The sequence below is a fragment of the Pelobates fuscus genome, chromosome 4 (genome assembly GCF_036172605.1).
Source record: "Pelobates fuscus isolate aPelFus1 chromosome 4, aPelFus1.pri, whole genome shotgun sequence".
Lineage (NCBI taxonomy): Eukaryota > Metazoa > Chordata > Amphibia > Anura > Pelobatidae > Pelobates > Pelobates fuscus.
This window is the reverse complement of record NC_086320.1, coordinates 177,678,146-177,694,745: the sequence shown is the minus strand read 5'-3', so window position 1 is coordinate 177,694,745 and position 16,600 is coordinate 177,678,146. Positions and strand designations below refer to the sequence as shown.

Below are 16,600 nucleotides of genomic sequence, written 5' to 3'. Positions count from 1 at the left end.
GTTTTAGGGTGTCGTAGAACGTTACAGGGTAAAATACAGTGATAGCAAATTAAATTCTCTGGACTTTCGGCCTGGGTTGGCAGGAGGTCCCTTAAATTGCAATCAATAAAATAACTTAATTATGTAAAAATATTACATAAATACGCACGTAGAATTCAAATATATATGCATATTTATATATTTGAAGTCTACGTGTATATTTATATAATTATTTATGTAATTTTGTATATGGACATATGAATAGTTTGCATTCTTTTTATTTATTTATATATACATAGATATATATACAATTTCATTCTAAGTGTATTTTGATATAAATATATATATATATTAATATCAAAATACAGTTGGAATAAAATTTCGTATAGATATATAATTTTTTAAATTTTTATTATTTTACATTTTTTAAATTTAATTTAAATTACTTATTATTCGTATTTTATTTTAATATATACAATATATATAGTTATTATATATTATATATATATACGTGTGTAATTTAATTATAAGTGTATTTATATATTAATATATGTACATATTAATATAAAAATACACTTAGCAAGACATCATATATATGATATATAGACCTATATTATATAGGTATAATATATGTCTATATATCTCATTCATTCATATATATATATATATATATATATATATATATATATATATATATATATAATAATTTTTTTTTATTAACTTTCACTTTAATTTTTTTTCTGATTTTACACATGCAGGGAGACTGCCTGTCAGCACAGACAGTCCCCCTGCAGGCAGATACTTGGACACCTATTGTGACCATGTGGTCGCCCTGTTGGGCGATCACATGGCCACAGGGGTCCTAAACCGCCATGGGGAGACTGTCTGGGCTGCAGGCAGTCTCCCCACACCGGGAGCACCGCCGATCGCCGCCGGGGGAACGACGGCGATCGGGTAAGTACATTGGACGGTTCAGGACCGTCACCGGTCGGCAACGCAAAAATGCCGATGACGGTCCTGAACCGTCCTCCGTCCTTAAGGGGTTAACTCCTAAATGGCAGTGAATTTTAACTCCTAAATGGCAGTGAAATTGCAGGGGAATGATCTATACACTAAAACTGCTTTATTTAGCTAAAGTAATTTAGGTGACTATAGTGTTCCTTTAAAATAAATGACCGTTTATTACTGTGTGACAGCAAGTCTAGTTCCAGAGCGTTATATCAGGAACTTGCAGAGAAAGACATGTACAACTTTCAGATGGAATAATGGTACAAACAGAATTCAACCAGCAACTGTCATATTGATATATTGGAAACAACAACAATGTTTCCAAAATATAACCAGGATGTTGCAAAGTTTTGGGGGAAGACAGGGTACTTATAAGGATGGTAAAAAAGATCAAAAGGCTACATTTCACTTCACATAAACAGAAGAATTACACTTTATATAAACTCAGTAGTAGGACTGATCAAATGTATAAAGCAAGAGAGACTATAAATTATGTATGTTTATTAATGTGCTATAAACTCATATTACTTTGTTGGGCATGCCTATCAGCTAGTGGAATTGCTTCAGCTTCCCACCCATTTCAAAACAGTCCACTAATGATATAAACAGGGCCTTATTTTCCCTGCAGGGACTAACACAAAAGGGAAAGTGAAACCCAACACTGGAGCCGGTTGTGCATGAATCAAACTGATTAGACTCCCTCTCTTCTTCGTCTGTCAGGATGTTGCAAGGTGAAGAGACAATGCACGTTTGTAAATCTGTTAGACATGCCCAATTCACTTTTCCAGCATTCTTGGGGATAGGACACTGATTGGTTAGATCAGTGTCTACCTGGAGTGTGTGTGGAAAGCATAAGAATGAAGAAGTAGTAGAGTTAAGATTGAGGCAACTGTCCCATTCAAACATAAAGCATTTGAATGGGACACATTTTTCAAAGTGATGCTTGTCCCTTTAAATACTATTTTAAATGACAAATATCAAACATAGACTTGCATCTGTATTCACGTCTAATGTCACAATTTGGAAGACTATTCAGATTTCCATTTAACAAAGGAATTTTTGTGTTTATATGTGTGTATATGTGTGTATGTATGTGTATGTGTGTGTGTGTGTGTATGTATATATATATATATATATATATATATATATATATATATATATATATATATATATATATATATATATATATATATATACACACACACTTTAAGTGGAGCGCTATAAATGTTGAGGAATTACCTCACAGGGTCTTGATTGTGTCGTATAGGCAGCATCTCTAGCAGCCAGTTGAGGTATCCCTAGTCTGTAATGTAAACACTGCATTTTCTCTGAAAAGACCGTGTTTACTGCAAAAAGCCTGAAGTGAATGATTATACTCACCAGAACAAATACAATAAGCTGTAGTTGTGTGATTAATCCCAAAGTCATTCACGTTTTTATGCACATTACACAGTGAATTGTATTGAACACGAGAGTAAATTTACGTGTAACGTATTGATTTTGAAAACTTTTCCAACACGGTCATAGTCACAGCCTGACTATTTAGCCTAGACTTTGCAGTTCAGTTTTCAGTTCACTTTGTGTTTGGTGAATGAACTCCTCTGTAATTCTTTGTCACAGTAGAAGTTCCCATGCTTGTGGTTTCAGTTGTTTTTCAGCCTGTGCTCCGATATTCGAGAACATTGCTCTCTGCAACAAGTGGGCTTTTTACCTCACGAAAAAAAGATTTTACACTCTCATTCCTGCCATATGCTCTCACTCTGCTTCTCAGAATGTATGAATTACTGTTAGTACACATGCATGCACGCTTCCTCTCACAAAGTGACTACTTCACAAAGATGTGTTCCACTTTGTACACAGAGCTATATAGATTTTTTTAGCTGCCAGGATTGATGTTTTGTGTATTTTCATATTACAGTTTTAATGAGCCAGGTTTTGGATCCCATAGTTAAAGTAAAGTTTTGGGGTGGTTTTTTATTTTATAGGCATCCACACAGCTCAGTTGTACAATGGTCTGGAAAAGCAACCATCAAGCTCCAACATGTAAAGCTATACTATCTGCACTTTGCAATGAAACAAAATGTTACTTTTGACTTGATGAAGTTTTAAAGGGACACTAAATGCACCCAGACCACTTCATATGGAAAGGTTTAAAATTATTTCAGCTCATTGAAGTGGTCTGGGTGCAGTGTCCCATGTGCACTTAGGGCTGCAATGTTGAACATTGCTGCTCTAAGTCTGCCTCTCCCAGACAGCCACAGGAGGCGCTTCCTGCATCCAAATGGACCCAGGACCGGTGCTAGGATTTTTAGTTACACAGGCGAAGAGGCATTTTGGTGCCCCCCACCCTCGTTTAAAATAAGGTTCATACAAACACAGAAATAATCATACAGAGACATACAGACACAGACAGAGACATACATGCATATAAAGACATACATACAGAGGCATACCGTCATACAGACACATACATACATACATAGACATACAGAAACATACATACAGAGACATCCAGGCATACAGACACATACATACATACATACATAGACATACAGAAACATACATACAGAGACATCCAGGCATACAGACACATACATACATACAGAGACATACAGGCATACAAAGACATACACGCATACAGAGACATACCGTCATACAGACACATACATATATACAGGTATACAGAGACATACAGGCATACAGACACATACGTACAAAGACATACAGGCATACAGATACATACATTTGTACATACAGAGACATACAGGCATACAGACACATACATTTGTACATACAGAGACATACAGGCATACAGAAACATACAGACAAAGACATACAGGCATACAGAGACATACAGGCATACAGAAACATACATACAAAGCCATACAGGCATACAGAGGCCTACATACATACATACATACATACAGAGACATACACAATTACATACTTACATCAGTTCAATCTTGTCCCCTGGATGCATGCTGTCTGGCTCCTTGGAGTCCTGTCCTGCAGCCCAGCCCCATCACTGGCCGCCAGCCGCGCTGTGTGGTACACAGGGAGCAGGGATATGATGTCATTCATATTCTCGCCCCCTCCACACAGCCTGCGGCAGACACCAGGGTAGGTGCAGTGGCGTACACATGACCCATGGGGCCCCAGTTCGCAAATTGATCCGTGCTCCCCCCCCCCTCTCGCGCTTACTTTGCGCGGGCCGGGGCCGCAACACATGGCGGCGGGCACCTGGTCGCAGGGGTTGCAGGGCCGTGACCCCTGCGACCGCGGTATGTACGCCAGTGCATGCAGATGCACACACACTTAAAGGACCACTACAGACACCCAGATCACATCAGCTCAATGAAGTGGTCTGGGTGTCAGGTCCCTCTAGTTTTAACCCTGCAGCTGAAAACATAGCAGTTTCAGAGAAACTGCTATGTTTCACCGAGGGTTAATCCAGCCTCTAGTGGATGTCTCACTGACAGCCACTAGAGGAGCTTCCGCTATTCTAAAACACTGAACGTCCATAGGAAAGCATTGAGTAATGCTTTCCTATGGGCGGTTTGAATGCGTGCACGGCAAGGGCATTCGGAGCTGAGAGGCGGAGGAATCCCCAGCGCCAAGGGAGAAAGGTAAGTGCTGAAGACACACACACACTCTCACGAACAGATGCATACACACCAGCTAACTGACAGACACACTCAGCGACAGACAGACATACACACTCACTTACAAAACATACACTCTCACTGACAAACACACACTCACTAACAGACATCAAACAGACTCACTAATACACACACAAACACACTCAGTAAGAGACACACAGTAACACAATCACTGACACTCACTAGCAGACACACTCACTGACACTCACTAGCAGACACACTCACTGACGCTCTCTAGCAGACACACTCACTGACGCTCACTAGCAGACACACTCACTGACACTCACTAGCAGACACACTCACTGACGCTCACTAGCAGACACACTCACTGACGCTCTCTAGCAGACACACTCACTGACGCTCTCTAGCAGACACACTCACTGACGCTCACTAGCAGACACACTCACTGACGCTCACTAGCAGACACACTCACTGACGCTCACTAGCAGACACACACACTGACGCTCACTAGCAGACACACTCACTGACGCTCTCTAGCAGACACACTCACTGACGCTCTCTAGCAGACACACTCACTGACGCTCACTAGCAGACACACTCACTGACGCTCACTAGCAGACACACTCACTGACGCTCACTAGCAGACACACACACTGACGCTCACTAGCAGACACACACACTGACGCTCACTAGCAGACACACACACACACACTAACACTCACACTAACACATGTTTTTTTTTTTAATTTAATCCCCCAGCCTCCTTACCTTTTTGGAGTGCTGAAGGGATTCCCTGGGGTCCAGTGGTGCTGCTGGGCTCCTGGGCTCCTTGGCTGGCTCCCTGGCTCCCTTGGTGGCTGGCTGGCTCCCTGGCTCCCTTGGTGGCTGGCTGGCTCCCTGGCTCCCTTGGTGGCTGGCTGGCTCCCTGGCTCCCTTGGTGGCTGGCTGGCTGGCTCCCGGGCGGGCGCGAGGGAGCACTCTCCCATGTGTGCTTCCTCTTCAGTTCCCTCGCGCACCGCGTAGGGATGCCGGCGCCGGAAGATGACGTCATCTTCCGGCTCCGGTATCAGTATACGGCGCGCGAGGGAGCTGAAGAGGAAGCACACATGGGAGAGTGCTCCCTCGCGCGCCCGCAGAACCGGGCGCTCGGCCACGCTACAACAGGTCGTCGGTTGGAGGGGAGCGCAGTGCGCTTCCCTCCTTCCGGTCAGCCTGATTTTGCGCCCCCAGGGCCGGTGCGCCCTAAGGCGGCCGCCTGGGCCGCCTTATGGTAGCGCCGGCCCTGAATGGACCTTTGGTTCACTGCCTTCCTATAAGGAGGTCTAATGCGCGCACGCCATTTGCCTTGCATTAGCGCCTGCTCATTGCAAGATGTCGGAGAGACATCGTTGCTGGGATCAGATAAGTTTTTAACCCTTTATGCACCAGAGAGGGGGGATGCGAGGGAGAGGGGAGGCAGGGGGAGCGATGGTGCCACATATACAGCTTTGTATTCCTGGCATTATGATATCCCTTTAATCTTTTGCAACTAGTTTACTATATAATTATAGATAAAGTGGGAATGGCAGAACATACTTTGGATCCAAAATGCCTGTTATTACAAAGTTAGTATAAAGTCATGAGTGCCTGGTATTGAGACCTAACCCCAGCATAGCATTTTCTGCTTACTTAATATTGGCAGCTCTGCAAACCTTTCACACCAAGAGACATGATAGGACGATCACAAATATGTCCATAGAAGGCGAGTGCATGTTATTGATTACGACAAGCGAATATCTAGCCTCTGTCGTTGCATAAAATCTGATATTAAAGGGACACTATAGTCACCAGAACAACTACAGCTTAAGGTAGTTCTCCTGGTGAGTATAATAGTTCCCTTCAAGCTTTTTTTCATGCAGAAACTGCATTTTCAGAGAAAAGGCAGTGTTTACATTGCCTCTAGGGACACCTCCAAGTGGCCACTCCTCATATGGCCACTGGAGGGGCTATCTGGTTCAGTGCTACCGAAAAAACAGCCCTGACGTTTAGCGTCTCCACGCATTGATTCAATGCATCTCTATGAGGAGGTCCTGATTGGCCAAAACTGCATTTGGCCCTGCCCCTTGATTTGAGCCAATACAATGCTTTCCCTGTGGGAAAGCATTGAATTGGCTAAAAAGCAGCCATTTTGTTGATGTCACAAAGGGGGCGGAGCCAGCGAAGGCTGTCCCGTGCGGCGCTGGACATAAGGTGAGTTTTAAACGTTTATAGGGGGGCAAGCCACCTAAATGGTGGGTTAAACACTATAGGGTCAGGAATACATGTTTGTGTTCCTGACCCTATAGTGTTCCTTTAACAGCTGTGGACCTGGAACTGTCTATATCAGCACGTTACCTGTCTCTTGCTAGCATGTGAATCCTTTCAAGGTGTATTAAATGCTGGGGGGCCCTGGACAGATAAATACAGACAGTATTGGTAAAGCTGCTTGCAGTTTAGGACAAAGCCTATTCCTCTCTTCTCCCGGGTTAAAGTGCCCCAAAAGAAATTGATTCCACAGTGGGACCTACAGTATTTCTCTCTTTTATTGAATTAGAGGGTAGCTTGGAGTTAGATTTGATCACTACCACCCTCCATTTCTACCCCAAAAAGAAACAAGTTCAGTGATTATGTGTGACACAGGGGTTTAGGATTAAATGCAGGCATCCACAGTGTCCCCAATCTCCCCTTTTATGTCCATATCCTCCTCATGCTCCCTGTCAATTTGAGTGAGATTGTGACTTGTAGGTAGGGTTAATTATAGATTTAACATATCTGTCAATGTATTAAAGTGACAAAGGAGGCCTTCATGGCTCACAGTAATTGTGAGTGATGGAATGTCTTGGTGGGAATCACAGTTATTGTCCCTCAGTATGCACCAGCAATCTTCCACTGAGGGGAAAAAAAAAGTAACCACTTATCCATACTTACCCGAAGGCTCTCTCTCACTTACACTCAGGGTTTTTCAGGACACTGGTGTTGAAAGAAAAGGTCTGGCGAGTAATCCCTGTGCGTTGTGTGGATAAGAAAAAAAACAACAAACTGTGGCTTCTTTGGGTTATTAGTAGGTCACAAATCTCTGTTTCCACTAGTGCTCTAAAAGAAGGCACGAAAGCCCCAAAATTAAGCATTAAGGAAACCCCAATGTCTGATTTCTCTGTGGTTTTAACTGGCATATTATCTATTTTAGTCTTGATATTCTGTTGCTGCAAAAAAAAAACAACAAACCTACTTTCAGATAAAGCTTAAAATATGTACGGAATTGCCACCTTTGGTAGGGAGTCCCAACACGCAAATCTAGGAAAGCTAAGAGTATGAATGTATTACTGGTCCTTAAAGGCGGTTAGGCTAAATGTTATAGACATAAGTGAGAATGGTCAAAGGACAGGCTGAGGTCAAGGAATACAGAAAGACGATAAGACAAGCTAAAGTTGGGATTGGAGAGATCAGAATAGTAGGTTAACGAGCCAAGGTGAAAGTTCCAGAAAAAGCTAACACAATTATTGCTGCTCGGGCTGATACTTCCTCATTTGTCCAAGCAACACAGCAGGGATGGGCTGTTCATGATTCTTGTTTAGCTTTAAAACCTTCAAAACGGTTTAAAAGCTAAAGGTCTCCAGACACTATAACCACTTCAATAAACAGTTACAGTACCTACAGTGCCCCTTTAACCCCTTAAGGACCAAACTTCTGGAATAAAAGGGAATCATGACGTGTCAGACATGTCATGTGTCCTTAAGGGGTTAATGTTGTGGCTGGCTGTGGAACAGAGATTGCCTGTGCATTTTTGCTCTAGACTCATTACTAATGTTGTGGCATTCTGTAGTCACCTGCTTGAATTTTGGTGATAAAGCTACCCTGTGCACACATTGCACACAATAGCAGTCTCATTAAGAGTTAACCCTTATAGCAGGTGCTGGGATGGAGGGGATGGTATATATCACGTGTGTATACCCAGACTGGGAAAAATTTTGCCTGGTCATTTTTTAAGCACATTACAAACCCTGGATGTCCAGTGATAGTGAGTGACTATAGTCTGCAGTTCCTGCGGCTAAAGTTCACTCCTCTTGCAAGCTGTAACAATGTGCTGTTGAAGCATTGGCATGGTAACCAAGTTACATGGGGGGTCCATGTCAAGCCATGACGTTTGCCCGATGGCCAGTCTGGGCCTGGTTGTGTGTATATGGGAGTGTGTAGATATCTGAATGAGTACAGATCTTTTTGCGTGTACATGCATATGGTAGTAAAGGTCTGCAACCCAATGGGAAAAAAAATACTTTTCGCTGGCTACCAGGTGAGTAGAATTTGAGACCCCTTTGTTAAAATAACCTTTTATACAGATAATGCACATCTATACAGTCCTTACTGTAAATAATCATTCCTTCTGCTATAGGTGTGATTTCCTTTCTTCAAGCCTAAATTGACAACCTGTAGTCCTTTGTACACTCCTATTAATGAACGGAGTGTCAATGTGGTTTTGCTATTTTCTGCACTGTGATACTGAAACTGTGAATGCAACAAGAACTGTTAAGTCCAACTCAGGCCAAGATAGTAGCCAGGACTAATGAATGGTTAACCTCCCTTTTGTTCTTTTAAGATTAACTGCAAAAAAAAAAAATAAAGGAACACAGATCCACGTGTTAGAAACTATGTGCTATTTAATGCATTGCAAATGGCATCTCAGTCTGTTTGTATGGCAAGATTTGCTAGAGAGCGTGTGCGGACAGTTTTTTTTGTTTTTGTTTTTTTTTCTCTTCCTCCCTCCCACTCACCTGTTGAGAACAAATAAAAATGTAATACCTCGCCCTCAAGCTAGCCCTGGCTCAGAACTCAAACAAGTGTTTGCTTATATGCCATTACACAGAGTACCTTGGACTTTTGCAGACAGGCTGATCTCACTCAGTCTGATATAAAACAGGCTAAAGTTCATGTGAGCAAATATATGTAGGTGGCCTGAGTGGGGCCAACATAAAGGGCAAGCTATTACGTTTCTGCCAGTTCTTAGTGTACTGATATCATCTGTTTGATTAAACATTATTGGTAAAATGGCTTGTTCATGAACTTTAGCATGCACGTATAACTGTAGTTCCGTTTTTTTTTTTTTAACATATTATATAGATAAAGTGACAATGTAAATGAAAATAGCAAAAATTGTCAGCAAACCTCAAAGACAAAAACGCTTCATCTTGCCTAATACATAAAAATGAAATATGGGCTATAAAGTATACAGTATTGCGTTTGCCTTATAAACAAACCAGTAAAGAGATAACAAGATTATTTTTGTGAGCAATGTTGCTTTCAGATTTGTAGTCCTTGTCATCTGTATGTTATAGTTAAGACAAAAAAGACAAATATAGTGTAATATGGTTTTTAATAATTGCACTTGCATAATAGGCAGCTTTTAACCCAGCTTTTAAAGGACTACTCCAAGGTCTGGTGGTGTCCCAGTATAAATTTTAAATCCGTTTTAGTACAATTGGGCACCTGCAGCTGCATACCCTTTAGGAGAATCCAGTTGGCTCTCCCAAGGTAAGGAGGAACATGTTCATTGGCTGAGAGCAACAGTTGAATGCTCAAAGCACATGAGCACAGTCCTGTATTGTCTGTGCTTACCTCTATAGACGATACATTGACTATGCTTACCTCTATAGACGGTAGATTGGCTATGCTTACCTCTATAGTTGATAGATTGGCTGTGCTTACCTCTATAGACGATAGATTGGCTGTGCTTAACTCGACAAGAGAAGACCAGATGTGGTGTAATCATCATTGGGATCCAGGTGAGAATTTGTGAAACCATAATGAAATGGTTTGACAAATTCACTGGGATGTTGCAAGGGCACTCTTGGCACCATAAACACTTTAACTCAGTTCTCTACTCCAAAATCTTCCTCCAGGACTTTAAACATCTAATGACAGTTTGACATCATAGCAGTTAGACCATCATACAATGGGATGTTGTTTTTCACAAAATGTCATTTGTAAAGGAAGCTACAGCTAATAGTGATTTAATTCTCAGTGTTTAACATTTGTTAAATCAAAGGAACACTATAGTGTCAGGAACACAAACTTCTATTCCTGACACTATAGTAATAAAACGATATCTAGCACCTCTGTCTCCCCCTTGCCCTCTAAATATAGGCTCTGCCCCTGATCTGCCTTCTTGGCTGACATAATCAGAATTGATGGTCTCAGCCAATCACAATGGTTTTCCATAGGCAAGCATGGGATTGGCTAATATTGACAGTCTTTTTTTTCGTTCCCCCCAAAAAAGTCAAATAAAAAAAACAATGCATGGTACAACTAATACAAATAAAACAAATCTCATAAAACACATTTAAAATGCATAGATCCATGTAAGGGTTCCACATACAATTGTGTTTCAAGGTCAGGGAAGCCTTTATAAAAACTTTCCTATGCTTTGAAATCTCAGTAACCATTATTTCCCCCCAATATTATTACACTAGCTGCTAGCGCCAGCTTGTACTTGAAGCATCCGGGCTTAGATTTCCACAGTCTGGCAACATTCAGTCCAGCTGAAATCCAGACCATATTGAAGCTCTTTTGGAAAAAAATCAGACATTGCATGAACAATGTCTGGACTTCACATTTTGAATAGTCCGGAACAGCAGCGGATGGTTTTATGATATTTGGAATTTGGTGAATTACCATGTGAAAATTAACTCAAGATCCAAGCATTTATCGTATAATCTCTATGGTTCTGTTTTATTGTGAAAGCAACTAAATGGTTACATTCCAGATAGTACATGGGATGTACTATTATTTACAAGAATGACGACTAAGATTAGCTGCTTGAGATATTTGCTAATATTTTCCAGGAAGGAAACACAATCTTCGCTACTTCTTTTAATCATAGCTCTGATATTATGCAGACTTTGGATAAATATTACGTAAACAATTATTTTTTTGATGAGGTCTATGTGTAAGTATACTGGTCAGTAGCAGATTTTCTTCTTGTGTTCACAGGAAACTCTATAATGTTCACTGTCATTGGTGCGGTGGGTTGTAGACATGCTGCACTCTGCACACTGCTTAACCGGAGGGCATTACACTATAGCAGAGATTGGCAACCTTTGGCACTCCAGATTTTGTGGACTACGTTTCCAGTGATGCTTTGTCAGTGTTATGGCTGTAAGAGCACTATGGGAGATGTAGTCCGTAAGCAGAGCTTGGCAACCTTTGGCACTCCAGATTTTGTGGACTACGTTTCCAGTGATGCTTTGTCAGTGTTATGGCTGTAAGAGCACTATGGGAGATGTAGTCCTCTGGCATCTGGAGTGCCAAAGACTGCCCAACCCTGCTCTGTAAGACTAGGTAGATAAAAGGGAATGGCAGGAAATTACGATTTGTATTATCTTTGTCTCTAAAGTCTCAGTGTTATTTAAACCTTGATCAAATATAACTTTTGAAGACATTTTTTACCTCTTTATTTGTCCTTCAAGCAAGAAACATATCCATTCAGTTTACAGTAGATGTCATGCATTTTGCTTGACATTTTTAATGTAAAGAAGAGCCTTACACAAAAGGCATCAATCAGAAATAGAGGGGAGTTAAAGGAGGGAAGAATTGTCCTCCTGTAAAACAAGAATTAGGCAAATTGGACAGTACAGCAGCTCTACCAACATCTTCCCTGGCTGTGTGTCACACAGCCTTCATGGAAAAATAATTGTTTCATTTTTAATCAGATCTGACTGCATAGGGTGTATACGCTAGATGTTTTTACAGAGTAGGAGATAAAAAAAAAAAATAATAATAATATAAATTATAGGGTTACTATAGGCACCAAAACAACTTTAGCTTAATGAAGCAGTTTTGACCATATCTTTGCAGTCTCACTGCTCAATTCTCTGTGGTGTAGGAGTTAAATCACTTTCTTTATACAGCACTAAACACACCTCCCTGCATGTGACTTGTACAGCCTTCCTAAACACTTCGGTAATCTAATGTTTAAATTTCCTTTATTACACAGTGTGTTTAGAATTTAGAATTTCTTATCTCCTGGTCTGTTAATTCAGATCTGTCACTAGTCAGTATTTTCTAAAGAGATATTGTCTTTGAAACACTGATTAAGACATTCCAATGCAATCCACATTTATCATAAGACAATATGATGGAGATTACTTTGTTTTATTGTAATGCCTGAGGTTGACAGAAAGAGGAGCCCATCTGTCAACTTTTGTCCAATCCCAGAAGCCGTGTAGGATCTTGCAGGATTCTCCACAGACCTCGGTGTTGTACCCTTGTTCATGGACGAGCATACAGCACTGATGTTGCTCAGAGGACCTGCAGCTTTAATATGGTGGCAGCTGCAAGGGACAGCCCAGATACCACCCCTGCACCGGGCTGGCACCAATCCACACTAGATCTTTCTTTTTCGGAGGGTGCAAAATATGCTAAAACCCCTGAAATTTACACACCCACTTTAGTAGCCTGCCAGAGTCAGCAGGAGCCTCCTCCGTGTGATTAAAATTTAGTTTTAAGAAAATTGAAACTGAAACCATTTTCTTTCTGCAAGCTGTGAGAGTCACAGTCAGAGGAGGTGTGGCTAGGGCTGCATTATAGTAATAAACAGAAACGAAAGCGATTAAACTCCTAAATGGCAGAGAATTGAGCACTGAATACTAGAGTCTGATCTATGCATAAAACAAAATGAAGTATTTCTGTATGTGTTAACTGCCAGACAGAGACCGTGAAGAATCCTGTCCGTAAGCTGCACGCAAACACTAGATGAGAGATGAGCAGCTAGCATGTATCTTACTGCTTGTAATTATTGTGCTAGCTGACAGGAGACTGATAAAAGGCAATATTTCATGAGTGTACATTTTGTTTTTTTGAACTTAGGAACGTACATGGAAGAAAGATGCTCTTTGGACAAGGACACAATTTGCATTCAGTGTGGGCCAAATGAATACTTGTCTCACTGGAATGACGAACTCAAGTGCTCTGTTCACCCCCATTGTGATGACGGTAAGCGACAGTGTTTTGTGCTGTGTATGTCAGTTTCATGCAACATATGCTAACAAGTGGTATCTGCTGTGTTTTTAATAGAGACGTAGCATATGGACATAACAACACCACCACCAATAGTTATCTAAACAGTATAGTAATAAAACAGTGGGGTGACAAGATTTGTGACAGTAGGAAATGATACTGGGAGGTGATTAAATGCTACCAGCAAGTAATTTGTTTGGCCCCTACTTTCAATCTTTTGGGTAACTGCTTGTATGTAACTTTCTGTGATTGTCCTGTTATTGCAATTATTTTAATAGAAATTGATGGTTGTTTTCAGTGAATGTACGGTCAACAAATATCTGTGTGCTGGCATTATGTCCATTGTCCATATCTGTAATTGTTAAAGATTTCTTATAATCGCAGTATCTACTTTACATTTACACATCAAGCCAAACACAATATTTTGTGAAAATACTTTTACAGTTGCACATAAAACACAGTGGTTATGGTGCTAGTATTCATTGTTTTCCAGGTCAACTTATACGGTCGGCCGGTCACTGCTATGCAAGTATGAATTTAACTTTTATTGCTAGTGTTGAAATGTAACTTTTATACTAGCAAAACATCACTGGGGGGGGGGGGAGGGGGGGGGGAGTTCACAATAAACCATGAAACAACAATGGATTGTAGTTGTTCTAGTGCTCAGACTATTTGTTTATGTAAATGTAATGTATACAGTGTATTGTCCACTTTTTAAAGTCTGTTTGTGACCCTACTATACGTATTCTACAAATGATGAGGGGATTAGAAAAACCGCAGTGCTTCTTTCAAAGGTTAGCTACATTACACTGTGCTGAAAATTGCATTTTTCCTTTCCCATAGCATCTTTAAATAGAGATTCTCATGTCCTCTAATTCCCAAAGGAAGCTGAGGTTTGCATTGAAGTACATTGGTCTGTTGCTGATTCTTCAACATTAGAGAGTTGAAATTTCGGTCTGAACATTTTTCATTTGAATGTGAAAATGTTCACATATTACATTTAAGGATTTGGTCTGCTTTTCATTATATTTGCTCCTAATATTTTTTTCTAGAATATACTAGGTTTGAATGTGCATGTTTGCTGATATTCTAAGCAACAAAACCACTATAGCTCATTGTGCTGGTCCACTGGCCCAGCCACTCGTCTTAATAGCAAACCATTTAAAAATTGTTTTATATGAACTGAGAGTCTTTCGGGGAACCAAATGAAGATTTAATTTTTTAGGTATCCCTGAACATCAACTTCTAAATAAACAGATGTTTCTATGTGTTCTCTAAGCTCCCACTTCCCCCAAAAAGCAGTATTATAAAAAATATATATATATTTATATTTTATAATTTTAATTAACTCATACGATCTATCCATTATAGCTCACAAACTAATAACACTCGGCCAATAGTAGGAGTGATAGTTGGTGGACTATAAAAGATGTGTTCATTCTCTAAAGTGTATATTGATGGAAATTTAGGTATAACCTAGTGAATTTAAAATGTTAGATTAATTGGAAGAATAATGTTCCACTTATCTGTTGTTTATAGTTTGCTTTAAGGGACACTATAAGCTCCAAAACAACTTTAGATTAATGTAGTTATTGTATAGCTCATGTCCCTGCAGTGTAACTGCCCAATGCTGTGCCGTTTAGGTTAAATCACTTTGTTTATGCCTTCCCAGTCACACCTCCCTGCATGTGAGAATATTTAGAATATTTTTTTTTCTCCTGCTCTGTGAACTGCCTGCTAGAGAATACAACCGAGTCTCGAAGTGAGCAGGTAATAGGAGCGTCTAAAGTAAACACAGCAGTGTATTTACTGCGAGGCTGACATGGCCACCTCTGGGCCCCCCTCCCACTTCCCCAGCTGGTGTGGGAGGCGGGAGGCGAGGGAGCACCCTGAACTCTTCCATGCTAAACTCCCTCGCACGCACCGCAGTGATGCTGGAATATTACGTCACTCCGTCATCACTAAGATCCTCACTGAACAGGAGGATCACTGCTCCCTCGCCACCTCCACTATGAGCCTGCCCGCCCGGGTGCCTGCCAGCCCAGCCAGCAGCAGCCCCACTGGACCCCAGGGAAGAAGCCACCAAAATGTAAGCAATTAATAAAAAAAAAATGTGTGTTAGTTTTTTGGGGGGTGTGTCTCTTGGGGTGTGTGTGATAATGAGAGTGAGTGTTAGTATGTCTGTTGGTGAGTGTGTATGTGTGTCTGTTAGTGAATGTTTGTGTCTCTGACACTGAGTGTGAGTGTGTATGTGTGTTTGTCAGCGTGTCAGTGAGTGTGTATGTGTGTCTGACACTGAATGAGTGTGCGTTTGTCCGTCAGTGTGTATGTGTCTTGTCAGTGAATGTTAGTGTTTGTGTCTGTTTGTCAGTCAGTTTGTATGTTTAAGTGAAAGTGTGTGTTGGTTAAACAGTGTGTGTGACAATGTTTAAAATACAAATACAGAGTCTGAACGTATAAGTCAACACAATACCAAGAAGCTCAAAAACACCCGTGTGGTAACACCTCTACCCACACTGAAACAAAGCAAAACATATACATACACAATGAGTGGAGTATCTTGGTTGGAGATGTAAGATAATGGCAAAAAATGAGAACTGTAAAGACAAAAATAATATACAAGCACCTAGTGCTAGATCATACAGTACATGAATAATAAAGTGCAGATTTCGTGATTGAATACTCACAAAGAGAGAGCCAGAGAAATATGGCTCAACCTAGATGCCTGTGGGAAAATTAGAAGGGATCCCACTCCCTTTAACCCCTTAAGGACCAAACTTCTGGAATAAAAGGGAATCATGACGTGTCACACACGTCATGTGTCCTTAAGGGGTTAAATGGACTGGTGAGGCTTTGTTGATCCCAAAAGAGAAGAAATGTCCATGCAAAAGGATAGAGACACTACTTCCTTTTAATATGGAGATACAAGTGCATAAAATACAAAATAACAGAAAAAATAAAAA

The 16,600-nt window shown here is 40.8% G+C and overlaps 1 protein-coding gene across 1 annotated transcript in view; it reads left to right on the top strand.

Annotated features, from left to right (window-relative positions):
- TNFRSF11A (TNF receptor superfamily member 11a) overlaps positions 1-16,600 on the top strand; it is a 115,353-nt gene that overhangs the window by 71,805 nt on the left and 26,948 nt on the right. The window contains exon 3 of the mRNA XM_063451817.1: positions 13,488-13,613. Within this exon, the coding sequence (XP_063307887.1) occupies positions 13,488-13,613 (126 nt within the window). The remainder of the gene's footprint in view (positions 1-13,487; positions 13,614-16,600) is intronic.